Source organism: Anneissia japonica, unplaced genomic scaffold (assembly GCF_011630105.1).
Source record: "Anneissia japonica isolate Jap-2015-1 unplaced genomic scaffold, ASM1163010v1 scaffold4469_len402912_cov134, whole genome shotgun sequence".
Taxonomy (NCBI): Eukaryota; Metazoa; Echinodermata; class Crinoidea; order Comatulida; family Comatulidae; genus Anneissia; species Anneissia japonica.
This window is the reverse complement of record NW_022754049.1, coordinates 195301-210143: the sequence shown is the minus strand read 5'-3', so window position 1 is coordinate 210143 and position 14843 is coordinate 195301. Positions and strand designations below refer to the sequence as shown.

At 29.1% G+C, this 14843-nt stretch overlaps 1 protein-coding gene and 1 long non-coding RNA gene across 2 annotated transcripts in view; one reads left to right on the top strand and one right to left on the bottom strand.

The window, feature by feature from the left end:
- LOC117123020 overlaps window positions 1–603 on the top strand; it is a 3438-nt gene extending 2835 nt beyond the window's left edge. Inside the window, exon 5 of the mRNA XM_033268815.1 lies at window positions 80–603. Within this exon, the coding sequence (XP_033124706.1) occupies window positions 80–388 (309 nt within the window). The 3' untranslated portion in view covers window positions 389–603. The remainder of the gene's footprint in view (window positions 1–79) is intronic.
- Window positions 604–4066: 3463 nt separating this feature from the next.
- On the bottom strand, window positions 4067–7712 carry LOC117123023. Its single transcript, XR_004447794.1, has 4 exons — window positions 7495–7712; window positions 5553–6324; window positions 4892–5073; window positions 4067–4203 (listed from the first exon to the last, which is right to left on the bottom strand). It is a non-coding gene; the product is annotated as an uncharacterized LOC117123023 (long non-coding RNA).
- Between the last annotated feature and the right edge of the window lie 7131 nt (window positions 7713–14843).

The window sequence follows — 14843 nt, the reverse complement described above, 5'->3', positions numbered from 1 at the left end:
TATTTACCTCACATGACACAACAATCTAACATTTGCTTGCCTCTATCTTTCAATAATTTTTCGCTTTTTCATTTTCTAGAACCAGCTTCTTTTAAAGGCAAATCAGGCAAAATTTAACAGCAGAGATGTCAAAGAAAAGCTTTCTAAGATCGAAAATGAGAAGAAGACCAGCGCTTTCAATACCTTGCAGCAAAAACAAAACGCCGCCGACAAAGTTCTTCAGAAGAAGGAAGATGAACGCGCCCTTGCTCAATTAGCCAACCAGAAGCGCCACCAAGCCGTTCAGTGGAAAATCAAGGAAGAGATCCTGCGTGAAAAGGTGGATATGGATTACGAAATGGATCCTGACGTTTCATTCTTTGCTTATGAAGAAAAATATGATCTGTAAATTTAACATCTAAAATATTTGTATTTTACAAGTTTATAACTTGTTATATGTTTGCAAGTTTATCATTTAAAAACTTGTTCTTTTTTTTTTAACGTTTTACAAGTTTTTGGCGTAAAAAAGCTTGTTATATGTTTGCAAGTTCATCATTTGAAAACTTGACATTTTTTATAGAATGTATATCTATAACGTTTTACAAGTTTTAGCGTATAAAAAATTTGTTTTATAATGATTTACAAATGTCATCATTATCAGTTTTATGAAACTAAAAAAAAAAACAAAAAAAAAACAATAAAAAAAAAACAAAACAAAAAACAAAAAATTGAAACTTGTATCTGTAGATTGTATCTGTAATATCTTTTTAATATTTAATATTGCTTTTATTTTAGATTTTGTATCATAAAAAAATTACAAAAAAATTCTAATATTTACAATTTCTATCATTATTTAAAAAAATTATCTCATGTTTTATTATTATAATCAGAAAAAATATGTAAATTATACACATATATATAACTATGTATAGATATATAATCTATATGTTTTGCAAGTTTTATCATTAAAAACTTGTTTATGTTTATAATGTTTTACAAGCTTTGTCATTTAAAAAACTTGGATATAGTAACAAAGTTACAAAACAAGACATAATATCTAAAAAAAATTATAATGTTTACAAATTGTTTCATTATTACAAAGAAAAATAATCTGAAGTAATGTTTTACAAGTTTTTTTAATTAAAAAACTTGGATATAGTAACGAAGTTACAAGACAAAAAATGCCAAAAAAAATTAGAATAAGAGTAGATTAAGACCCAAATGAAAATATATGTATTCTGTTTTTTATTTCAAAGTGTTGGCTACTTGAAACGCAACAATCACACAATCGAAGGACACCCACTCCATCAGTTCACTAACACGCAAACATACTCTTTCACACACGCGCATGAACACAGTTAAACATGGGTTTTTTACGATTTCATTCAGATGACCATAAATCGTTGTGTTGGTCATCTAGGTTTATGATGGAACATTAAATAATAATTGACATCGTTAATTATTAGCATTCTCATAATAATAATAATAATAATAACAATAATAATCATAATAATAATAAAAATATATGTTATTATTTAATTTACTACTACTATTAATATTATTATTATTTTATTATTGTTTTATTATTGTTATTATTATTATTAATATTATTATTATTATTATTATTATTATTATTATTATTATTATTATTATTATTATTATTATTATTACCATCTAAGTTACCGTTACGATCCAAAACGTCATCACCACCATACACCATCATCATAATCATTTTCTATCATCAAAATCTTGTTCAGATCATTACCTTCATTTTAATTAGCATCACCACTACCAATCATCATCGTCATCATCACCATCATTGGTTTTATATGTTTTATATGTCATCACTGTACCTTATATTATTTAACTTAATTACTACTTCTTATTGAAAATTACATTTTTCCTACTAATGGACAAAAGCATAAGTAATACAGTATTATCATTACATTTTTGCAGCAAAAATGTCTTATTCAAGGAAGACTGAATTGTATCGATCTGCGTCCTTATCGGAAATTTTCCAATGCCTTGGAGAACCCTCTATAATGCTTTAGTATTTGATAATCCTTGGAGGGAATTTTATACTGTATTTTTATTTATCCAAAAAAATTTATGAAATAATAAAAAAATATATAAAATTATAAATATTGTATAGATATCAATATTTATAAAACAACACTTCCTTTATTTTTTTGAGAAGTGTAAAAAAGGAAAATAAAGAAGAAAAAAAAGCTAATTTATTACTATTGTTGATATTATACTTATATGCTCAGTACGGATTCCTATTCTTTGTATTCTATCAATTTTGACGATTATAGCTCAAATGAACTAGAATTAGCTAAATAATAATATGACCGGGGTAATAATGTAAAGCGCTTAGAGGCTTTGTTAAGGCATTAAGCGCTATATAAGAACGACATTAGTATTATTATTATTATATTCGTGCTTTGTGGGATTACCGGTATTAACTGAAAATCGTTAAATTGTCGTATTTATACAACTGCTCTTGTTATCGAAATAAAATTTAGGATAAATATAAACAAGCATAATTTTTGGAAAAATAGACGATATGCCATATTACATAGGATTGATCTTTGTTTACACTTTGATGAACGAACTATTATTGATTTTATTATAGAGCTATACTAGAATTATTTTTAGCATTATTTCATCTTGTTTATACATTATTTAGTATTTATTAGGAAATTCCAACTTTATATAATTATACACACACGGTCGTACATCCACATTATACAAATTATAAAAGAACAATAAAAATTAAAAACAAAGAATCAAAATATTAACTTAATTAACAAAAATGCATAGAAATAGGCCTACACTTACAGACAGAAGTTAGCAATTAAAAGTACTACTCCCGACCAAAGGAGAGGGGCCACCAACCAGGCGACTATAAAGCGGAATTTATTTATTTTATTTATTTATTTATCTTTTACTACAATGTTATGTAGTATATTGTATTCTGCAATTCTTATTTAAGCCAGTTTTAATGTTACTGCATGTATGTTTGTGGATTTGAAATAAATATACCATGAGAAAATGAAAAAATGAACTATCTGAAGAAGTCACAAGGAATATAGCAAATCAGCTCTCTCTGTGTATGAAGCGACATCCACAAGTAAATTAATAACAATTAAATTAAAGTAAATTATAAACAAAGAATTAAGCAATTAAGTTAATTAACAAAATAGATACACCATTACAAATTGTAACTGGCAATGAAGAAAGTAGAGCTCCAGAAAAGGGCCATGGCCAACCAGGTGTTTATAAATCGCAATTTAGTTTTTGCTATAATACTTTTTAAACCAATTCCTATTTAAACCATTTTAATTGTTACTTCATGTATGTTCATGAAGTTTTGAAATAAATGTACCGGTACTATAGAATGGTGAATGAATGAACTACCTAATTACTTTACATACGGTAGTACGGTACTACTACCAGACAATTAAATAGGTTCATTTAACACAGCATTACGTAAGGCCCATACTTTTTTTTTTTTTAACATAGCTTTTATAATAGAGGTCAAAAATTCTCAATGTCATTTGAAATCAATGCATGTGTTTCATTAGGAAGGCTGTTTTCACCTCCTAGAACTAGGAATAGTTGTAAAAGGCTTCAGATTAGCATTTTGATGACATTTATTCTGGTATTTAATTTAAAATCTGAATTGGAAATTACAATACAATGATTATAACACTGTACTGTAATAGCTATGGCCTATATTAGCAAACTAATCAAAAGGCATAACGCTTATGCTTTATATCACCGTCATAAAGTAAAGCGAATTGTGTGTTTGAGGGAAGTGTCTTGATTTCTGTAATACATGACCAGACATCATAAAGTTTGTGACTTACGAAACGCGAACGTGTTTGTCAATATTTAACTAACAAGTAAGTAACAGTCAAAAATTATTCACAAAAGCATATTTAATTGTTATAATCAGAATATTTAATTATACAATTCATTCACTAAATACACATACATTACGAATAATTTCCTTCTGCACTGGTTTATTTTCTAAGAATCTAAATTCAAGATGTCAATAAACGAGATAAAGTTTTTTTTTAACATAATTTTTGAGCAAAGTATAGCTCTTAACCCCTCCCCACCCCCAATAGAAATCCATTTGAATTCTGGGTAAGCCTTATGTCGGTGTTTTTATCTATCATACATCACTTTCCTCTCCGTTGTAATCTTCATATCCATCTGCAATTACAAATTGTAATAATAATATATTACTACTTTTGTACATTGTAAAATAAATTCTTTATGAAAAAGATATACTAATGTACAAAATAATATTAGTATACTGTACAAGCAAATTTATTTAGATTCAAGTTCCATTTTTTAAAAACATAAAACATAACATAATATGCAAATGTAGGCCTATTATTGACAATAGTGGGGTCATAATAATGTACATGGAGAAAATGTATAGATCATACTACCACTGGTATATGATAAACCCAGAATTGCTGATGCAAGTACTTTTTTAAATAGAAGTCACCTCAAATAAGGCTCAGAAATCAAGGTAAGGGGCAAGTCAAATCCGTGCACTTGCATGTATTTTTCTCCAATTACAGTATAGATATAAACTATGCAATTAATGTTTTATAAACTATACCTTATTATGGGGCTAAGTGGAGTAGGCTGACATAATAATACTAATATAATAATAATAATAATAATAATAATAATAATAATAATTATTATTATTATTATTATTATTATTAATATTATTATTATTATTATGATTATTATTATTATTGTTACTAGTATTATCATTCTAACAATAAATATAATAATACTGTAATAATAATAATAATAATAATAATAATAATAATAATAATAATAATAATAATAATAATAATAATAATAATAACAACCTACTTACAGTGTGATTCCTCGAATTAGTCATCGTCAAATGAAGCATTCAATCCTCTTTCGTCCATCTCATCTTCCATTTATTGTGCTAACTCTTCTTTTATTCGAAGAAGCTTTAGCCTTACTTCTGCTTCAACAATTGAATCGTCCACGATTATGCAATTACTTGCTGCATAATGATCGGTTTGACTGCTGCATTTTTTAGAAATATATTATAAAAAAGCAAATTCAAAAACTAATAGGGGAAAAACCACTTGAAATACCACTTTTTTTTTTAAATTATTATTTAATGTTCCATTGTGAATCATTACGGTCCAATTGTATTAAAGGCACTTAATAAATAATTAAGAACAATCAAATAGATATTTGAATTTTACAATATTTTTTATCATATTTATCATCATAAACGATATTATTTTAGATCCAATTTGTATTTCTATAGATAACTTAATGATTTAAAGAAATAGAAGTAGTAATACAGTATACTATGAGGCTTCAAAATCGATGAGGACAATAACATGAAACTAAGAATTTATTTTAATTTGCCTACTGTAACACAAAATAAACAATACATTAAATGAAATAAAACACAATCGGTATCAATGAAACACTTGAGTAACCTTCCATTTAACCTTGCTACTATCTACATAAAGTAAAAAGAAATTCATTACCATTCCATCCGATGCAATTCACCACACAAGATGTCCGCCAGTGCTGTATTCTTCAACTATGTTTTTAAGTAACACGTCTTTTGTATTTGCCTTTATAATTTCTCCTGTAGGCCTATAGGGGTTTGGCTTCCATTGCACCATGGCTTACAATAATAGGGTGACTTTTGCCTAAAAAGAAAAATAAAGAACTGTACTATTTACATCAGTGTATTCTTTATAGTTTTATTGATGGTATTTATGATCACGAATGAAAAAGAACTGTGCTATGTTCATGTCCTTTGTCGAGTTCAAGAACCGTCCTAGTAGGTACCATACATAGTATAAGCACCTAGAGAGCTTACAGAATGATGAAGGCCGTAACTTAAACTGTTGTCTGTATTGAATCTAGATAAATATCCGATAAAATATCCTGAATGAATGTATCAGTATTTATTGTCTAATCATTCCCATTTTAGTCTAATTTTTTACGCTTAATAATGATATAACACAAGTTTCAGACAATAGAATAGAAACATCAGGGCAACATTGCTACTTATATGTAAACGTTAACTAGGCAAGTTAATGTTTAACAATTGATTTCAAATATTAAACCATTTAAAACTGATTATTTTAAATCGATAAAACAAAACATGAACATAATCTGCTCTTCTGAATAACTGTATCGCATCGTGATTACTCAACTTTCATCTGCAATCATATTTAGATTTTGTATTTCTCCGGCTTCCTAGAAGAAGATGATGACATCTGCCAGCATCATATCTTTGTCACATTTCTAAAATTAACAGAGAAATAATATTAATGTGATAGGTTATTTTTTGGTTTATTTTCCTCAGTTAATTTGGATTTCAGCATGAAATTAATAATTGCTTATTTAGATTCACTCCTTTTACGCTATGCAGTAAAAGTACTCAGCCTTCCCCTTTAGTAATAATAATCATATTATTTTTTTATTTTAATTATGTTATAGTAATATTAATATTATTTTGTTATTATTATTAGCCTATTTTATTATAAATGTATTGATTACTTTTACTATTGTATTATTATTATTTATATTATAATACTACTAACATTACTATTATTGTGCAATTATTATTCCTACTGTACTGTACAATTAAATTATTATTAATTTATTGTATCATTATTACATTATTATTACCATATTATCTCTAATATCAGTTATATCAATTAAAACCGTGTTGCTTTTACCTCATGTAACCAAGTTTATATTATCATTATTATTATCTCAGCATCAAATCTCGAAATCACGAAATTGTCAGAGAATTTTTAAACCTAAAAAATACAATTACGGTATGACTATTAATTATATTAAAATATTTAAAAAAAATCCAATGGTATAAACAATTGTAAATACATCACATATCAAAATATGACGTACATTGGGAATATTTTATGTTAATTTCAATAATTTCTAGTGTTATCTTCAGGTTTCTTGAATATTAATTACGTAAAAAAGTTATTAACATATTCACAGAGTAACCGAAATCAAATAATAGGACTTGCAGAATTTCAGTTATTATGGTAGCAAAGTCTCTGACAACAGGATCACCACCGCCATAGGTGATGGTGTTGGTCACCACCGCCACCTCTACTACCGTGATAATAAATCAAGCTAAAAACAATACCCTCTCCTGGAAATCGCTCTTGGGGAGGCTAATTAATAGGGTATAAATGTAAGCTGAAAAAAAAATGTGTTTGTTATATTGAGCTGTAAATCCTAAAAATTGTCTATGGTGTATATAGAGTAGAATGTATACGTCTTTAGGACCTGTTGGTATATTTTTAGCAATTATTATTATTATTCATAAAAACTTTTTTTTATGTATAACTTTTAATTGAAATAAACAATTAAAATTGTAGTTTTAAGGTTGTTTTTTTTTGTGGTTTAAGATTACAATAATTTACACAAAAATGAACTTACCTTTGTCAAATTCAAAAGACCTCGATTGAGTCCCATGTTGTCTCTTATTTCCATGGCCGATATTTGCCTGACACTAAATTGTGATAATGCGTTACATTTTGAAAGGCCTTTTCCGGTTGGGAAATCAATTGCCGTCGACTCTGCCCCATCGTGGTGTTATTGGTGTTCCCATTGAAGAGTATCATAACAGTGTTTCACTAATCCTGGCGGCATGTCTTTTTTCCATAATTTTAATTCTATAGAGAAAAAAAAATATGAAGTTCTTTTTTTTTAAATTGTCATAAGAAGGAGTTGCCAATTAAATTGAGTAAACTTAGTTCGATAAGAATTCTAATTATAAATATATAAAGAAAATGAGGGCCAATGGTTTCTTACTAGATTTATATAGAGGGCGCATGTTATACAAAAAATTGTCATAAAAACAATTGAAGAATTTCTAGAATTTTCTTTTTATTTTGTCGAATTTGCGTAACGTTTTGACTCAAGCAATCGCATGTGTTGCGCATGCGTCTACGTGTGCGTAATCCAATGCGTATCAACGAAGGGCGCGTTGCTAAGTAAACATTTTACTCTTGCCTTTCAACTGCGAGGATAAGATTGAATGCCTTGTGAATATTAACTGCTCAAAAGCCGATTAATATTCCATCATGGGGAGGTGCCTGTCCAAGAATAAGGTCGAACCCGTCACAGAAGACAACCAAATCTCTATTTCCAAAAAGCAGGTTAAAGAACATAAAAAGATCAACCGATTCCTCCGACTAGCCTTCTGGAGAAAATCTAACAAAGTCGGTGTCCTCCTAGAAGAGGTAGGTGGGCGCGGTACTGTGTATTATTAAGTTCTATACGCGCAAATCGTTCTAGTATTGTGTGCGCACACTTGGGGCCTAGCATAAGCGTAGCAACAAAGTCAGGTTCTACCTACGCTTACATTGCCAGGCCTATCGAAACATGGATGCGCGCGTAGTGTATAAAAATGCGTCAATGGTATGTGCTAGGTGCACACTTTCACACACCCTCAAACAAAATAAGACTAGCCAAATATATGTGGAAAGCATTTGTAGATTTGTGTACATATTCTATTTCTCGTATAGCCGAATGCCTACTATAGGCATTCGGCCCTAGAGTTAGATAGTAAAAAAGTTAGTAATATTTGTATTTAAATCACTGTAAGTAAATAATTTATAAAGAAAACAACAACAAACTAATGATGTAGGCCTGCACATATTATCGTCTGTTCAGTTTTCTCTCTGACACACTCTGAGTTTATATAATGTATATAATTTAGTTTATTCTTTATTTCCGTCACACTTTTAGTCAAACGAAAGGATAGACATACAGTTAAATACATAATAAAATAGGGGACATGCAATATAATAATACAATGTAAATAGATTGAACATCTAAAAGCTCAAAATTTAAGAAAAAGAAAAGCGAAAGTGAGCAAAGACATCTGACGTATTACACCAAAGATTGGTTTTCTCCTTTTATTAATTTTCTTCATTTTTCGTTTTCCTCTTTCCTTTTCTTTTTCCTTTTCATTTTTCCAATATAATGTGTAGCCTATGTTATTATATTTATAACTAGATCGATACGGTACACAGGCAAATTAAGACGTACCGGTGAATGAAATATAATGATATGGTTTTAAATTTTACAAATAAGTCAAGAGATATGGTAATGTGTTGACATGTATTTGATTGAACCAGAAGAGCAAACTCAAACCAGAGAACAATGTAATTTCACTGTTCCCTGCTCTAACCAACCTATATAAATAATTATCTCCTGATACATAGGCCTACATAATATATCTGCATACGCTTACACACACATACACACCTACATAATATTAGTATGCATAGGCCTATAATGTATTAGGCCTATCATTTCTTTCAGGAGGTCACTCCAACAAACTCTCCACTAGAGTGTAAGACGTCCTCTGTGGACAATCTGTCTGACCATGCGTCATTGATGAGTCATGACGATAGGGTCAACGAGGAGCTGGTGAGATTGAAGGATGAAAACTCAACTGGTAAGAAAATAATAGGCTTAGTTTGTTAGGTTCAGTGCTTATACAGTACTATTACAAATCTTACTACAAGACTTTGACAGGTATTAACTTGATGTCATTTACAGGATACTGCTTTTGAAAACCATATTGTTAGCTACACCAACATTATTTATAATAGTATTAATAATAATAATAATAATAATAATAATAATAATATAATAATAATAATATAAATAGTACAGTTACTAGAAAATAATGTTGATGATGAAATTACAATAGAAATGGTCGTGATGATTATAATGAAAACTTAGAAAAATATTTTTAATATAAATTCTTCAATTTTATAATTGTGATTATTATGCTGTAAATACTAACAATACATTAAATAATTATATTTAGTTTTTTCATTTCCTATCAACTCATATCTATTTATTTTGTTTCTTAGCAAACATCGTTCCATCAGTAAACCTTCCAGCCCGCCGCCTTCCACCGATCGGCATGAACCGAAGCCTGCCGACCATACAGCAGGACATGAGCTCGTGCCAAATCCTGGAGGAGCTTCGAGAGTCTGGAGTTATTACCAACACTAAGCCTGGACGAAGCGGCTGCTCGTTCGATATCATAGACCGAGCAACACCGGTACTGGATATGCCACGATCATTGTCCAGACTCCAAGAGCGAGAGGAAGACACCGACAACGCGGAAGGAATTGCGAGGATTGAGAGGAAGCTCACAGCGGCTGAACGACGACGCAATGTAAATGTTGCGCAATCATGCGCAAGGTTGTTTTCGTTAGGAGGGGGAGGGTGTGGGGGTGCTACTAACATTTTTTGATTATCTGAATCAACACCTACCTCAACCCATCATAGGGGTATATTTTTAAGATTTTGATTATAAGTTACAATTTAGGCGTACTTAAGCTATTATTTTAGTCATAAAGACATGTTGGTAAAATGGTAATAGTTTTATTATTACAATTATCAATGCATATTATTACACTATAGCATATGTAATACCTTTTATTGATACAGTCAACTTACTAAATATTCGAGTGATCGATTCAAAGTGGTGCTAAAATGTTGCTACTTCTGATCTAATCTTTCGCTTTTAGGAGTTCCTTGGTCGACGAAAACAACAACTAGCCGCTCGTCGATCTGAAATAATGCAGAAAAAGGTAGCCGACCAACGCGAGGCTCGACGGAACCGACTTAAAGCCAAAATGAGCGACGCCTACAGTATCAACTTTTTCCATCTCACCATAGCTTGGCGATCATTCCTTGGAAACTTAACCCATGTTACATCAGCCATCCAAGGATATTTTGCAAGATTTTTCAATTTTGATGTATGTGAGTAACATTTTGCGGCTTCACATGTGTTGACCCTGTCTCTTATACACATCTAGATGTGTATAAGAGACAGATATAACAGTTGCTTCCTCTACATTTTAATAATTTGTCGCTTTTTCATTTTCTAGAACCAGCTTCTTCTAAAGGCCAATCAGGCAAAATTTAACAGCAAAGATGTCAAAGAAAAGCTTGCTAAGATCGAAAATGAGAAGAAGACCAGTGCCCTCAATACTTTGAAGCAAAAACAACACTCTGCCGACAAGGTTCTTCAGAAGAAGGAAGACGAACGCGCCCTAGCTCAATTAGCCAACCAGAAGCGTCACCAAGCGGTTCAGTGGAAAATCAAGGAAGAGATCTTACGAGAAAAGATGGATATGGATTATGAAATGGATCCCGACGTTTCATACTTTGCTTGTGAAGAAAAATACGATCTGTAAATTTATTATCAAAATATTTGCATTTTACAAGTTTATAACTTGTTATATGTTTGCAAGTTCATCATTTAAAAACTTGTTTTTATTTTAACGTTTTACAAGTTTTTGGCGTAAAAAAACTTGTTATATGTTTGCAAGTTTATCATTTAAAAACTTGTTTTTTTGTTTTAACGTTTTACAAGTTTTTGGCGTAAAAAGACTTGTTATATGTTTGCAAGTTTATCATTTAAAAACTTGTTTTTTGTTTTAACGTTTTACAAGTTTTTGGTGTAAAAAACCTTGTTATATGTTTGCAAGTTTATCATTTAAAAACTTGTTTTTTGTTTTAACGTTTTACAAGTTTTTGGCGTAAAAAAACTTGTTATATGTTTTCAAGTTTATCATTTAAAAACTTGTTTTTTTAACGTTTTACAAGTTTTTGGCGTAAAAAAAAAACTTGTTTGATAATGATTGACAAGTTTCATCATTATCAACAAAAAAAAATAAAAAACTTTTTTTTTTCAAATTTTGTATTATAAAAAAAATACAAAAAGGTATAATGTTTGCAATTTGTATCATTATTACAAAAAAAAATTATCTTAAGTTCTATTATTATAATCTTAAAAAAATGCAAAATATATTTAGAAAAAAACCTTTTATTTGTATAGATATAATCTATATGTTTTGCAAGTTTTATCATTAAAAACTTGTTTATGTCTATAATGTTTTACAAGTTTTGTCATAAAAAAGTATTGGATAGTAACGAAGTTAAAAAGCAAAATATTTAAAAAAAATATAATGTTTACAAACTTGATCTATCTAAATTATTACAAAAAAAAATCTTATGTAATTTTTTTGTCATTAAAAAACTTGGATATAGTAACAAAGTTACAAATTAAAAAAAACCAAAAATATTAGAATAAGAGTAGATTAAGACCCAAATGAAAATATGTATTCTGTTTTTTATTTCAAAGTGTTGGCTGCTTGAAACGCAACAATCACACAATCAAAGGACACCCACTCCATCCATTCGCTAACACACGAACATACTCTTTCACCAACACGCATGCACAAAGGGAAACATGGGGTTGTATTATGATTTTATTCCTATAACCTGAAGTTGTTTTGGTAGTCATCTTGGTTATACGATGGCACATTAAATTCTTTAAATACTAACATCTTCATTATAATAATAATACTGTAATAATAATAATTAACTATTATTATTACTATTATTACTAGTATTTTTATTATTATTATTACTGTATTAATATTACTTTAGTGTTATTATTAATATAAAACACTACACCATCATAATTATCATTATTATACTCATTATTTCAATCATCATGATAGTAATAATCATAATCATCATCATCATCATAACATTTTTCAATATCACCTTCATTATGATTATCATTACCACAATCTTCATCATCATCATCGTCGTCATTATTACCATCATTGGTTATATAATACGTATTGTCAGGGAACAATTCCATTTCATTAACCGTTCCCTGGTATTATTATTGTTATTATTATTAATGTCATTACTATTATTATTTTTTTATTATTATTATTACAATGTTTTCCAATGTACAGACTCATAAATAACAGTACTACTATTATTATTATTATTACTATTATCATTATTATTATTATTATTATATTTCATATTACATATTATTACAAAAAGTTTCTTAAAGAAAATTGAAATTGTATCGATCTGCGTTTCATCGGTAATGTTCCGATGCCTTGGAGAACCTTCGAGAGTGCTTTACTTTTAGTTATCATTAGAGGGAATTTTGTGTTGTATTTTTATTTCTGCAAAAAATGGTAACAAATAATAATATATAAATAAAAATTATAATATTTATAGTTACACGAAAACACTTTCTATATTTTTTTAATTAGAATCAATAAGAAGTGTAAAAAAATATAATAAAGAAAAAAGCTGAAATACCAAAACATAATATTAATGCAGTATAATTGTAATGTAGGTTATATCGTAATATTATCATTGATGTACTAATGATAAAGATAGTGGATGTTTTGCCACAAAAAAGACAAAAAGTGTCCCGTAACTTATGAAGTTATGGCTCTAGACGTCCAGAAAGAAATGACACAGTATATATATACCCTCATTGATAGGATCTACATTATAAATCCAGACAAAGTATAATTATATCATAGCAAAATATAAGTCCTTTTATTATTATCAACAGTAATATATACACGGTTCATACAACAAAAAATACAACGACAACAGTAATTATTACTTTTCACACCATGCTATTGATATTTTGCCACCAATGTGTGTCAAATGTTTCCGGCATCATTTCTCTTGCATGTGTAGAGATTGCTGTACCCATGTTATATAAAATGTCAAATCATGTGTTTTCAAACAGATTCAAATTTACAACAAAGCATCAGATTAGTTAAGGTATCTAGGATTCTTGAAATGATCAGCCAATTGTACCTAAGTGATCAGTTTCGGTGACAACTAAAATGCTGATAAACTTCTATACAGCACCAGTCATAAGTCATCTAATCAGAGTGACGGCATCATGAATGGTGATGTCATCAAAACTGATACTTACCAGATCTATTAGGTAGAATCGGGTGAAATGACAGATAGGGGGTGGGGATGGTGAAGTGGGCTCGATTATTGCTGTTACTGTTCATTTATAATGCGCCTTTCCTTTAAGTGGTAAAACGCAAGCCAAGTTTCCTGCAAATTTCAATTAACTTCAACAGATCTACACAGTTCCAGGAAAAAAACCCCATCTCATAATAACACAGAATACAGTATATGAAGAGACATCAACATAACACAAACAAAAGGCACAGACAAAAAACAGAGACAAGCGAACTAGGCCAAAAGATGCGTTTATAAGTTAAATGGATGAGGGCTGTCAAGATAACGTGATATGCGTGTATTTTTACCTATTTGAGTACAATTTTGTATTTTCGAAAAAACTCAATAGTGGTGGGGCGCAACATTATACGCTACTGTTAAGGCATCTGTATTTACAACAGGAAACCTGGATTGTTCATTGGCATAATATAGTAAACACATAGAACAACCAAATATAAAAGAAAATTAAAAAAAAAACTATATCAACAATAAAACCAGAGATATTTTTCATACATGGCGAATATCTAACGTACATGACGTCATGATCAGAATAGCACAGTTTCCATAGCAAAAACTATAATAGCCTATAGGCTGTTGACTTGCGACAGCTATGAAATTACCACTTAAGTCAAACTTTTTCATTAAGTAAATTTTCTTTTTTGGCAAATTACTACACATCTTCGTAAACTGAATATATTTTATATTTAATATTCTGCATTACGAAGCTATAACATTATTAATATACATTTTTATTTTATTTAAGATAGGTCTATAGTTATAGTATTCCAGTCTCACACATTATTGAAAAAAATACAAATATTAAAAGGGAAAAACTATTTTTGTCATCAATATCACAGTCTACGCACTCAAAAAATTATTACAATTAATGCTGAAATATACACCACATAAATCATATAGACTATAGATGATAAGATGTACGGTGT